This window comes from Sylvia atricapilla, unplaced genomic scaffold, assembly GCF_009819655.1.
Source record: "Sylvia atricapilla isolate bSylAtr1 unplaced genomic scaffold, bSylAtr1.pri scaffold_112_arrow_ctg1, whole genome shotgun sequence".
NCBI lineage: Eukaryota > Metazoa > Chordata > Aves > Passeriformes > Sylviidae > Sylvia > Sylvia atricapilla.
In genome coordinates, this window is record NW_027077040.1 from 1 (window position 1) to 12,904 (window position 12,904).

A 12,904-nucleotide genomic window follows, 5' to 3' on the forward strand; every position below is an offset into this window, starting at 1 on the left:
CCGGAACATTCCCTGGGAAGGGTTTTTGGGAGGAGCTGGAGGGGGCTGGGCTCAGGCTCCCCAATGCCCCTCCCCGGCCAGACAGGGAAAAGCTGCTCCGGACATTTGGGGACACTCGAGGACATTTGGGGACACTTGGGGATACAGCTGGACATGGACAGGGGGTGGCAGCTCACCTGGTGTGGGAGGGTGTGTGGAGTTTCCTGCTGAGGGGAGAGAACAGGGACAGGGGTCAGCGCTGCCCTGGGCACCCCGAGATCTGGAGAGTGGGATCAGCCCATCCCGACCCCAACATTCCCATCCCATCCCAAATCCCGATCTTTCCTGGCTTTCAGGGGATCAGGATCAGCCCATCTCAACTTCAACCCACCCACCCCACCTTTCCCTGTCCCTGTCCCCGGCTCTCACCTGGGCACAGCTCCTCGGGATTGATGACAGTGACACTCCTGATGCTGACGGCGTTCCATGCCGTGCACCTCAGTGGCTCCAGGTTGTCCCAAAAGGATTCATTCACCAGTGCCAGCACAGCAGACTTCTCTCCCCACCGCAGACCCCACCCTGTCCAGGTGTAGGAGATGTCCCCAAAGCCATCTCCGGGCACGGAGCAGCACAGGGAGAAGAGGCAGGTGCTGCCCAAGCAGTCCTGGGCCGCACAGGTCACGGTGGGCTCTGGCAGCTCCCCTGGGGGCACAGGGGGAGTCAGAAAATTCTCTTTTTTTGCAGTCTAAAAACCCCCAAAACGACACAAAAAGCACCTACTGTACACGAGGAGGGTGAAGGTGGATTTTTTTCCGTTTATGTTCACAGAGTAGTTCCCGGCGTCCTCCATCCTCAGCTGGGTGATGCTGAGTGTCCGGCCGTCCTCAGAGACAGTGAAACGGGTTTTGTATTCCTCTTTTGAAAATTTGAATCGAGGAGAATCCCCAGATTCCACAGCCACTATGGGATCATCCCCAACACTCCACCGTGCTCCATTTCCCTCTGTGTTGTCAATGCGGAAGGTGACGGCCCCGCCCACGGCCCTGATCTCCGTGTTGTCGCTGGCGCTGCCTGGGGACAGAAAATGGGGACAGAACACGGGGTGAGGGTGGGATGGAGGTGGGATGAAAAGCTGGGATCAGGGTGGAACAAAGATGAGATCAAGATGGAATCAAGGTGGGATCAAACTGGGATCAATGTGGAATCAAGGTGGGAGCAAGGCAGGATCAAGGTGGGATCAAGGATGAACTCAATGTGGGATGGAGTTTCTGAGCCCAGATCCCGAAGCCCACCGGGCCCGGGGCTGTCTGGAGGCTCAGGGGGCTCACGAGAGGGTCCCTGGGAGGAGGAAGAGCACGAGGCCACCCCCAGGAGAGGAACCAAAAAGGAAACGGGAACCAGGAGCCACAGATGGGAAGGTCCGGAGGGGAAGGGTCACTCTGGGTGACCTCAGCAGGACACGGACCTCCAGGTGAGATCTCACCATTCCAGTTGGACTCTCACAATTCCAGGTGGAATCTCAGCAATTCCAGAAGGAATCTCGTGATTCCTGTTGGGATCTCACCATCCCAGCGATGAGAACCCACCCTCCTCTGGCTGACCCCCAGGACCAGCTCCAGGAGCCCTCTGGGTCCATCCCTTCTCTCCCGTGAACACCCCACGACCTTGGTCATGACCGTGTCACCAATTCAAGGCGGAAGGAACCGATTTCATCAATTTTTCTCCACTTCCCATTTCCGAAAGGAAAACCCAAACCCACGCTGCCCAGTCTAGACTGGGAATTGAGATTTTCTTCCCAATTTTTCTAACGGGGAACTGATCCTGGTTTGGAATATTTGCCTCCCTCAGCCTCGGGCTCCTCTTGGACACGGACAACTGAATCTCTTCAAGAACATGGAAGGAAAAAGCTGCCGGGGGTGATAAAGTCACAGGAAATCCGCTGTTAAAAAACCCATGAGCTGGTTCATATGTGAAAAACCACTCGGGGGCTGCAGAGATGGGCTGAACCTTGCACAATTTCTCTATTTTCAGCCAAAACCCACCACCTGATGAAACCACTAAAACCCGCGAGGAGCAGAAGAGCTGCAGGTGGAGCAGGAGAACACCTGGGCCAGAGGCTGCACCAGAGGTGGACCTGGGCACAGCTTTTAGAAGGTTCCCGTGGCCAGGGGAGGGGCTGGGGCAGGTTTCCCCCCTTTGGTTGCCCCATTGTTCCCTTTGGTTGCCCCGTCTCAGGGGGGCTGCCCCAATCCCGGCCCGTGACCCTCGTTTTGTCCCTGAAACCTTTTAGTTTTATAGAAATTCATCTTGCAGAAAATTTTCTAGAAGTGAAAGACGTGTTTCTATAAACTGTGATTTTTGTGTTCATTCCTTTTCCTGAGAGGGATTTCTTCTCGATGTCCCTCTGGTTTAACTGATGTAATTTAAAAAGTCTGTCTTTGTTTCGCCAATCAAATTGGCCTGTGTAAAATAAGGCATATAAAAATTCATATATTTAAATATATATATAAGACATAAAAATATCTATTTATATATATATAAATAGATATATAAATATATATTTTTTTTAAAAAGTCGTTTTCAGCCTTCTACAGTCGAAGTCTGTGTTGTTGTGCTGTGAAACAACGTCACTGGCCCACACCTGCAGCTGGAAGGAAATGCTGGAGAGGTTTGGGTCGGGAGGTGTATGTCGATTAATTAACATCATAATGACATTATGATATGTGTATTATAATGTACTTTATAATATGTGTGTTATAATGTACATTATGATATGTGTATTATAATTTACATTATGATAGGTGTCTTATAATGTATATTATAAATGCATATTATAAAATTGGCTGTTTTCAAGGTGTGTGCTCTTACACTTAATGACTTGTTGGTGAGGATATCAGTTTTTATTTCTGCTGTCAGTAAAGAAAATGAGGCAGAGTGGCAGTAGTGTTGCAATAGCTCCTTGAACTGTTTGGTCAGGAAAACTCCAAACAATCATTTAAAAAAACCTCTGCTATTGATATATTATGATTAAATTGTCTGTTTGACCAAAATAAGACAAATAAACATATATAAAAACTCTGCTATCGATAAATCAATTATCAGCATCTCCCATCTGAAAAAAATATGGACCAAACCCTGAGCTGGAGTTGAAAATGAAAGCACAAGCAAAAAACCACACCAAATGTGCTCCAAAAAGATCAAACCCTATGAGGGGCCATGCAAAACAGTTCCTAGAATATGGAGATCAGTTTATGAGAAAAAATATGACTATTCGACAAGACTGAAGCCGTAGAAATGGTGTTTAGAGAAAATAACTCTGAAATAACAGGTTGTGGATTCAGCTGAACGCTGCACTTCCTTTTTGCTTTTTCTCTTCCCTAATTGCATTGGTTTTTGTCATTATTATAAAACCTCTTTTCTTCACGTTGACCAGGAAAGTCAAAATCTAGGGTTTTTTTTCACGGAGGGGATTTTAAATTTTCCCACTGCACCTCCTGGAACCTTCCCCTGCCCCGACCTGGCCACGGTCACTTCCCGTGGGATGACCTCTGCCAGGAGCTCCCCGGGCAGCAGCTGGACACAGCTGGAGCAGAGGTGGACCTCGGGCTCCACCCACACCTCAGAGACCCACGGCAGCCCCAGATGCCAACATCTGGCACAAACCCAACCCCGCCGAGCTGCTCCCGCCCTCCCCTGACCCTAAAACCCCCAAAACCACCCCAAAATCTGGTTCCCGAGGGACCAGGAGCACGGGGCACTCACAGGTTTGGGTGAGGAGCGTGAGGATGGCGAGGAGCTGGATCCAAAACCCCTCCATGGGTGTCCGGGGCACAGAGATGATTTGGGACAATGAGCACTCAGGAGGTTGTCATAACGAGAAAGAACAAAAAGCAGAACGGCCTCGGCCTATCAGCTTTTGGGGAGTGATCTGTTGCCGAGGAGGCGTGGCGACCTTGCTCAGGAACAGCACAGCCAAACCCAGACCGCTCGGGCCATCAGCTCACAGACACCAGTGTGGTGGGCGGCAAACGGCATTACTGGTATACATATTTTGTGTTAATTGCGTCGCTTCCTTCTGCTTACATTATAAACTAGGTGTTATTGGCTGATTAGGAGGCTAATTAAGTGACCTTAGCTGAGGAGGAAAGGGGGGTTCTGCCTGCCCGTGCAAGGAAGATGTTGGGGTCTGGATTGAGGAGAATTTTGGCTCTGGAAGGAGGAGAATTCTGGGGCTGGAACAAGAAGGACTTTGGGGCTGGAGGGAGGAGAAATTTGGGTCCGGAACAGGGATTTTAGGGCTGGAATGAGGAGGATTTTGGAGGCTGGAATGGAGATTTTGGGGTCTGGAATGAGAAGAATTTTAGGGTTGGAACGAGGAGGATTTGGGGGTTGGAATGAGGAGGAATTTCGTGTCTGGAATGAGGAGAAATTTCGTGTCTGGAATGAGGAGAAATTTTGGGCTGAAATGAAGAAGATTTTGGGTCTGGAACAAGGAGAATTTTGGTATCTGAAATGAGGAGAATTTTGGGGCTGGAACGAGGAGGATATGGGGGTTGGAAAGGGCATTTTGGGGTCGGTTCCTCCTCCCCAAATGTCCCCGTACTGCCACTGCCGTGTCCGGGCTGAGGCCACCGGAGCCACCACGATGTCCCCAACTGTCCTCAGAAAGGGAGACCAAAACACCCCAAAAAACCCTCCTGAGGCAATTAAATATAAAAAAATAATTATTAATAGCAATCTTTAATTAATAAAAAAATTTGTTAACACTTGACATGTCCTTGTCCCCTCGGCCATAGGAGTGGCCTGGGGGGGTGACAGGAGGAAGAGGAAGAGGAAGAGGAAGAGGAAGAGGAAGAGGAAGAGGAAGAGGAAGAGGAAGAGGAAGAGGAAGAGGAAGAGGAAGAGGAGTTGGGAATATTTGGAATATTTTGATATTTGCTAATATTTGCGAACGCTTGGCATATTTGACAAATATTTATTAACATTTGCGTCTCTGCTGGTCTTTGTGAATAATTGCTAATATTTGCATAAAACCGTTAATATTTAATATTTGTGTATTTAATATTTATTTTTTGTCTGCTAATGTTGGTGAATTTTTTGTTGACATTTGCTAATATTTGGGAATATTTGGGTGCTTGACCATTCCTGGGGTCACGGGGGTGGGAATTTTCCAGGATTCCATTGGAATTTCCCAGAATCCAACTGGAATTTCCAGGATCCCACTGGGAATTTTCCAGGAATTCCTCTTCCACAGTTCCTTGTCTGCGTCCAGCCCTTGCTTGACCATCCCAAACCGTTCCAGAAAGTTCTTCCCTCGGTCCCTCTGGGTTGTCTCAGAGATTCCCAAAGGATTTTTTGGGAATTAGCAGCAGATTCCAGCCGGGAATTGGGATCCCAGAGCCCCTCAGGCCACGGGCAGAGTCACGCTGGCGTAAACCGTCGTGGGCTCCTTGGAGGGGACAAAAAATTGGGGGTGTTGGGGACAATCCCAAACCTGGGAGAGCGAGGATTGTCCCCAAGGGACCAGGAGGGGTTTGGGGACATTCCCCCTCTTACCTGGGACAGCGGGGAGTGTCCCCGAGGCTTTGGGGACACGCTTGGGGACACGGAGGGTCCCTCAGGGGCCAGGGGTGGCCCGGTGGCCGCGGCGTAGATGGTGGTGCAGGACACGGGGGTGGCCTTGGGGACAATCGCTTTGGGCTTCTGAGGGAGGGGACAAAGGGTGGGCAGTCACCTCGGGGTCACCTCGGGGTCACCACGGGGTCACCACGGGGTCACCACGGGGTCACCCGATTCCCGTCACCGAGTTTTGGCTCAGAGGAGGGTTGGGAAAATTTTGGGGAAATTTTTGGGGAAATTCCCAGAGTTTGTCCCCCAAAGTCACCGTGGGGAACTTTGGTGGGTTGGGGAAGTTGTGTCGCCTGGATTTGTTCCCGGCGATTCTCGGTGGCCAGCAGTGGCCGGGAGAGGTGGCACCCCCAAAATGTCACCTTCCCCCTTTTCCCCCATTTCTCCGCCCCATTTCCCCCTATTTTCCCCATTTCCTCCCTTTCCCCCCTATTTTCCTCCATTTTTCCCCATTTCTCCAGTTTTTTCCCCATTTTTCCTCATTTTCCCTCATTTCTCCAATTTTTCCCCATTTTTCCCATTTTTTTCCCCATTTTCCCCCATTTTTCCCCATTTCCCCCTATTTTTCCCCATTTTTCTCCCATTTCCCCCCATTTTTCTCCCATTTTTCCCCATTTTCTCCCATTTTCCCCCATTTTTCCCCCATTTTTCCCCATTTTCTCCCATTTTTCTCCCATTTTTTCCCCATTTTCCCCCATTTTTCCCCATTTTCTCCCATTTTTCCCCATTTTCCCCCATTTTTTCCCCATTTTTTCCCCATTTTTCCCCATTTTTCCCCATTTTCTCCCATTTTTCTCCCATTTTTTCCCCCATTTTTCTCCCATTTTCTCCCATTTTTCTCCCATTTTTCCCCATTTTCTCCCATTTTTCTCCCATTTTTCCCCATTTTCCCCCATTTTTCCCCATTTTCTCCCATTTTTTCCCCATTTTCCCCCATTTTTCCCCATTTTTCCCCATTTTTCCCCATTTTTTCCCCATTTTCTCCCATTTTTCCCCATTTTTTCCCCATTTTTCCCCATTTTTCCCCATTTTTCTCCCATTTTTCTCCATTTTTCCCCCATTTTTTCTCCCATTTTCTCCCATTTTTCTCCCATTTTTCCCCATTTTCCCCCATTTTTCCCCATTTTTCCCCATTTTTCTCCCATTTCCCCCCATTTTTCCCCATTTTCCCCCCTCACCTGCACCTGGGCGTAGATGGTGGCCCCGACAGTGTCCGGGGTGTCCTGGGAGGTCACGGGGTCACCTGTGGGGTCCCAAAATCCAGGTGAGGTCACCCAGGTGGGGAAAGAATTCCCGGGTCACTGAGTCCGGGTCATCCCAAGGAATCTCTGGGAATTCATCCAGGAATCTCCCAAGAATTTCGGGAATTTTTTTGGGGGGGGGGATTTTCTTTTCCAAAAAATTGGGGATTTTGGGAATTCTTTCCCAGGAAATTTGGGTTTTTTGGGGTTTCTTCCCCAAGAATTTGGGCATTTTGGGGATTTCTCTCCCAAGAATTTTGGGGGTTTTGGCATTTCTGTCCCCCAAGAGGTTTGGGATTTTTGGGAATCCCAAGAAATTGGGAGTTTTTGGGATTTGGGGACTCACCTTTGGTGGCCCTGACTCACCTTTGGTGACCCTGAAGGTGACAATGACGATGATGACGATGACGATGATGAGGCCGAAGGCCACCAGCAGCACCAGGAGCTCTGTCCTCACCCTGGGGACACCTGGGGACAGGGAGGGGACATGTGAGGGGTGGCACCGGGTCACCTGGAGACTTTGTCACCTTTGTCACCTGATTTTGGGTTAATTTTTGCCACTTTGTTCCATGATTTTGGGGCTGATTTTTGTCGCTTTATCCTCTGATTTTGGGGCTGATTTTTGTCACTTTGTCCCTTGATTTTGGGGCTGATTTTTGTCACCTGTCACCTGATTTTGGGGCTGATTTTTGTCACCTCATCACCTGATTTTGGGTTAATTTTTGTTACCTGCCCCCTGATTTTGAGTTGATTTTTGTAATTTTGTTCTCCAATTTTTTGGTGTTTTTTTTTTGTTTTTTTTTTCACTTTGTCACCAGGTTTTGGGGGCTGATTTCCGCCAGTTTTCTCTTCTGGTTTTTGTCTGGGGCTGAGTTTTAGTCTGTACACTAATTTTAGATAGAAACTTTGTGACTTTGTCACCACAGACACGATTTTTACCGGGTCTTGTGGTTTTTTGCTGCACAGCAGAAACCAAAGGGCAGAGGAAAACGCCTCTGAACTCCCTTGATTCGACTCATTTGAGTTTTTTATGTTTTATGAGTATTTTTCTCATAAAAACCCACCGGGGGCCTGAATTTGGGGTCAGAAGAAAATAAAAAATAAACCCTAAAAATCTCCCTGGTAGCTTTAAAGGGGTTTGAGGGATGGAAATATCTCGAATATCCATAGAAATATCTCAGATATCCATTAAAAAAAAAAAAAAATCTCGTCTAAAAGGGGAATTCATTAATCACGGAAATATCTCAAATTTCTACATAAATCTCTCCAATTTCCACCCAAATCCATCAAATTTCTACATAAATCTCTCCAATTTCTCCACAAATTCATCAAATTTCCACCCAAATTCATCAAATTTCTACATAAATCTCTCAAATTCCCACCCAAATTCCCTCTGTCCCGACAACTCTGGGACATCTCCAGAGATCCCTTTTCAAACCACAATCCCGGGATTTTGGGGTTCTGGGATTCCAGAGTTCCAGAATCCTGGGATTTTGGGGTTCCATGATTCTGAGGTTCTCAGATTCCGGGATTCCAAAATTCCGGGGTTTTGAGGATCTGGGATTTTGGGATTTCAAAATTCCGGGGTTTTGAGGATCTGGGATTTTGGGATTGCAGGATTCAGGGATTTTGGGATTCTGATATTCTCAGATTCTGGGGTTCTGTGATTCCGGGATTCTGGGATTTTGGGATTCTCAGATTCTGTGATTTTGGGATTTGGGGGCTCTGGAGTTCCAGGATTCTGGGATTTGGGAATTCCAGGACTCTGGAGTTCCAGGATTCTGGGATTCTGGGATTTTGGGACTCTGGGGATCTGAATTCCAGAATTTTATGACTCTGGAGTTCCAGGATTTGGGGATTATGGAATTTGGGGACTCTGGAGTTGCAGGATTCCGGGATTCTGGGATTTTGGGACTCTGGAGTTCTGGAATTCCAGAATTTTTGGACTCCGGAGTTCCAGGATTCAGGGATTATGGAACTTGGGGACTCTGGAGTTCCAGGATTCGGGGATTCTGGGATTTGGGAATTCCAGGACTCTGGAGTTCCAGGATTCTGGGATTCTGGAATTTTGGGACTCTGGGGTTCTGGAATTCCAGAATTTTAGGACTCTGGAGTTCCAGGATTCGGGGATTCTGGGATTTTGGTACCCACCGGTGTCGGGGCCGCCCCGGCAGAGCTCGGGCCCGGCCTGGAGCGCCCTCCGGCGGCTGCTGACGGCGTTGCGGGCGGTGCAGACGCAGCCCGGGGATGTCCCCGTCACCATCGCGGGGGACAGCGACACGTTCAGCAGCGGCCCGAGGCCGAAGCAAACCCCGGCGGTGCCGTTCGGGCTGTCCCAGCTGTAGGAAACCTCGTCCCCTCGTTCCGAGGAGCAGAGCAGCGCCAGGGAGCAGCTGCCGTTGGAGAATTCCCGGTGGAGGATGCGGATGTCGGGGTGGGAAACGCGCTCTGGGGGGAGGAAAAAAAGAAAAATTGGGATTTTTGTCACGGGTGGGGAGGTTTATTCCCGGGTTTTGGCGTCCTGAAAGGTTGAGAATGTCCGGGGTGGGAAAAAAAAAGAGAAAAATCCAAATAAGAAGGTCCGGGAAAATACCTGGAAATTCCAGGAAAAAAAAAAAAAAAAAAAAAAAAAAACCCAAACAACAACAACAACAAAAAAAAAAAACACCAACCCACCACGGACATCCAAGAAAAAGCCAGGAAAATCCAGGAAAAAGCCAGGGAAAAAAAATCCAGGAAATCACAGGAAAAAGCCAGGAAATCCCAGGAGGAAAAAAAATACCAGGAACATCCAGGATAAATCCGGGAAATCCCAGGAAAAAAAGCAGGAAATCCCAGGAAAAAAAGCCCAAAAAATCCCAAGAAAACCCCACAAAATCCCAAGAAAAAACCCACAAAATCCCAAGAAAAAAACACATAATCCCAGGAAAAAGCCACAAAATCCCAGGAAAAAGCCACAGTATCCCAGGATAAAACCCCACAAAATCCAAGAAAAAAACCACAAAATCCAAAAAGCCCCTCAGGATATCCCAGGAAAAAACCACAAAATCTCAGGAAAAAAAACTCCACAAAATCCCAAGCAAAACCCCAGGACGAAATCCTCCACCTCCACCATTCCCAGAGGGAATTTTATTTTGTTATTTTTTTTTTTTTTACCCAAAACCCGCAGCTGGAGCTGCCAGACCTCCTCCTCCTGGCCCCGGCTGAGGCTGAACTCGTAGATCCGCCCGTCCTCCCGGCTGGTGTTGAGGATTTCCAAGGAGAAATCGTCGCGGTGGAAGCGCAGCCGGCCCGGCTGGAATTCCGTCAGGTTCTCCCGGGAGAACCTCAGCAGGAACCTTTTCTTCTGCTGCCCCTCCAGGGATTCCTTCCACGCCGCCTCCGCGAAGGCCCGGCCGCGCTGGCCCAGGGCACGGGGCAGCCGCAGCACCGTCGGCTCGCCCAGGATCCCAAAAACCGTCTCCTTGGAGCCAGAGCCTGGGGAAAGGGGAAAGGGATCTGGGCTGGTGATCCACAGGGTCCCAGATCCCAGGGAGAGACCCTAAACCCAAAGGGGAGACCCCAAATCTGAAGGTGAGACCCCAAATAAATCCAGGATCCCAAAAACCGTCTCCTTGGAGCCAGAGCCTGGGGAAAGGGGAAAGGGATCCGGGCGGGTGATCCATGGGATCCCAGATCCCAGGGAGAGACCCTAAACCCAAAGGGGAGACCCTAAAACCAAAGGGGAGACCCCAAACCCAAAGGAGAGACCCCAAATCTGAAGGTGAGACCCCAAATAAATCCAGGATCGCAAAAACCATCTCCTTGGAGCCAGAGCCTGGGGAAAGGGGAAAGGGATCCGGGCTGGTGATCCACAGGGTCCCAGATCCCAGGGAGAGTCCCTAAACCAAAGGTAAGACCCCAAATCTGAAGGTGAGACCCCAAATAAATCCAGGATCCCAAAAACGGTCTCCTTGGATCCAGTTCCTGGGTAAAGGGATCCAGGCTGGTGATCCACGGAATCCCAGATCTCAGGGAGAGACCCTAAACCCAAAGGGGAGACCCCAAACCCAAAGGGGAGACCCCAAATCTGAAGGTGAGACCCCAAATAAATCCAGGATCGCAAAAACCATCTCCTTGGAGCCAGAGCCTGGGGAAAGGCGGAAAGGGATCCGGGCTGGTGATCAACAGGGTCCCAGATCCCAGGGAGAGTCCCTAAACCCAAAAGGGCGACCTCAAACCCAAAAGGGAGACTCCAAATTCAAAGAAGAGACCCCAAATCCAAAGGGGAGACTCGGATCCGGCCTGGTGACCCACAGGGTCCCAAATCCAAAGGAGAAACTTCTAGATCCAAAGGGGAGACCCTAAACCCAAAGGGGAGACCCCAAACCCAAAGAGGAGACCCCAAAACTCAAAGGACTCTCTTTCCCAACTCCACCACTCCTGGAATTCTGGGAATCGCAGCCAATTTTTTAAAATTCCAATTATAACTTTTAATTCAGATTTTATTTTTTTTTTTCTGCCAACGAGTCGGATTTTTCTTTTTTTTTCTCGATTCGGGTTTTCCTCGATTCAGATTTTCCCTCAATTCAGATTTTCCCTCGGTTCTGGGCAAAAATTTTTTTTTTCTTTTTGTAGGAAATCGTGGGAGGAGGAAGAGGAGGAGCCGAATCTGGACCGCCCCAAAGCAGAGAAAGGGCCCGCCCACTTCCCCCAAAAATCTTTTTTTTTCCCGTTGGAAACAAAATAAAAAAAGGAAAAAGGAAAAGAAAAGGGAAAACTGGGGAATAGGAAGGAAAAGAGGGAAAAAAAAAAGGGAAAAAAGGGGAAAAAAAGCAGAGAAAAGTGGGGGAAAATGGCGGAAAAAAGGAAATTATCTCCCGCTGGTGGAGCCTGGAGGAAATTTTGTCTCTGTACCTGCACCCCAAAACTCTTAAACCCCTTCAGATCCACTCCCGAAAAAATATCCCCAAATCTGCAAAAAAACCTATCCAAAAAAACCCAAAATCGATGAAAAAAAGCCCCCAAAAACCCCAAAAATTTGAGAGGAAAAGCCGTCAAAAAAACCCCAAAATTCAGGAAAAAACATCCCCCCAAAAAACCCAAATCCAGGAAAAAAACTCCCTGAAACCCCTCTAAAATCTGGGGAGAAACACTCAAAAAAAACCCCAAAATCCAAAAACCCTCACCAAAATCTATGAAAAAACCCACCCCCAAAATACCCCCAAAATCCCGGGAAAAAACCACCAAAAACCCCCCAAAATCTAGGATAAAACACCCCAAAACCCAAAAAAATTTGGGAGAAAAAGCCACTCAAAAAACCCTAAAAAATCCAGGTGAAAGCCTCCTAAAAAACCCCCCAAAACGCCAAAAAACCCAAAAACAACCCAAAAATTGGAAATAAAGCCACGTACCCCAAAAAGCCGCCAGGGTGAGGAGGAACCGGAGCCAAAATCCAAATCCCATTTCAAGGTGACGGCGCTCCAGGTTTGGGCCCAGGTGCAGACAGGAAGATTTTCACCCCCAGGCCTCTCATTTCCTGTTTTTTGGGGTTTTTTTTTTGAAGCTGAAACCAGGTTAAAAGAAAAAAACAAAATTTTTTTTGGCCTTTTTTTCTTTCTTTCCGTCGGAAATTATTCAAAGCGTGGGGTTGGGTTTTTTTTTTTTGAGACGCTGAGGAGAAAAAGAAAATTAAATTTAATAATTTATTTGGGTTTTTTTCCCCATCAGAAAACTCTAAAAATGCTGTGGGGAAAATAGTAATAATAATAATAATAATAAAGGAATAATTTGGGGTTTAAAGGAGTTTTTTTGGAGTTTTGTAGCTTTGGAGAGGTGGGAGTGTCAAAAGGATTTTGGTAAAGGATGTGGGTGGTTCTTCAGAGCCCCAAAATCTGCTTCATCCTCCCCAAAATCCACTTCATCCTCCTAAAATCCACTTCATCCTCCCAAAATCTCCTCCATCTTCCCCAAAATCTGCTTCATCCTCCCAAAATCTGCTTCATTCCCCCAAAAATCTGCTTTTTCTCCCCAAATTTTGCTTTATTCTCCCCAAAAGCTGCTCCATTCTCCCAAAA

General features: G+C 48.1%; 2 protein-coding genes across 2 annotated transcripts; both read right to left on the reverse strand.

Annotated features, from left to right (window-relative positions):
* Positions 1 to 408: 408 nt before the first annotated feature.
* On the reverse strand, positions 409 to 3,819 carry LOC136374728 (SLAM family member 5-like; the record flags this gene model as incomplete). Its single annotated transcript, XM_066340119.1, has 3 exons — positions 3,742 to 3,819; positions 760 to 1,050; positions 409 to 681 (listed from the first exon to the last, which is right to left on the reverse strand). Coding segments are annotated over exons 1-3 (619 nt in total), but the record flags the coding sequence as incomplete, so codon positions are not given.
* Positions 3,820 to 5,193: 1,374 nt separating this feature from the next.
* On the reverse strand, positions 5,194 to 12,407 carry SLAMF1 (signaling lymphocytic activation molecule family member 1). The gene is made up of 7 exons (XM_066340118.1): positions 12,242 to 12,407; positions 10,005 to 10,325; positions 9,000 to 9,296; positions 7,215 to 7,316; positions 6,786 to 6,850; positions 5,536 to 5,682; positions 5,194 to 5,428 (listed from the first exon to the last, which is right to left on the reverse strand). The coding sequence occupies exons 1-7, from the start codon at positions 12,291 to 12,293 to the stop codon at positions 5,384 to 5,386; spliced, it is 1,029 nt and encodes a 342-aa protein (XP_066196215.1). The 5' UTR covers positions 12,294 to 12,407; the 3' UTR covers positions 5,194 to 5,383.
* Positions 12,408 to 12,904: the final 497 nt, after the last annotated feature.

Excerpts from the sequence above, each read along its gene's own strand:
- SLAMF1 (XM_066340118.1), bottom strand. The coding sequence starts at position 12,293 with ATGGGATTTGGATTTTGGCTCCGGTTCCTCCTCACCCTGGCGGCTTTT. Across the intron at positions 7,317-8,999 it reads CCGGGGCGGCCCCGACACCG|GTGTCCCCAGGGTGAGGACA; the intron begins GTGGGTACCAAA and ends CCCTGTCCCCAG. Across the intron at positions 6,851-7,214 it reads CACCTTCAGGGTCACCAAAG|GTGACCCCGTGACCTCCCAG; the intron begins GTGAGTCAGGGC and ends GGGACCCCACAG.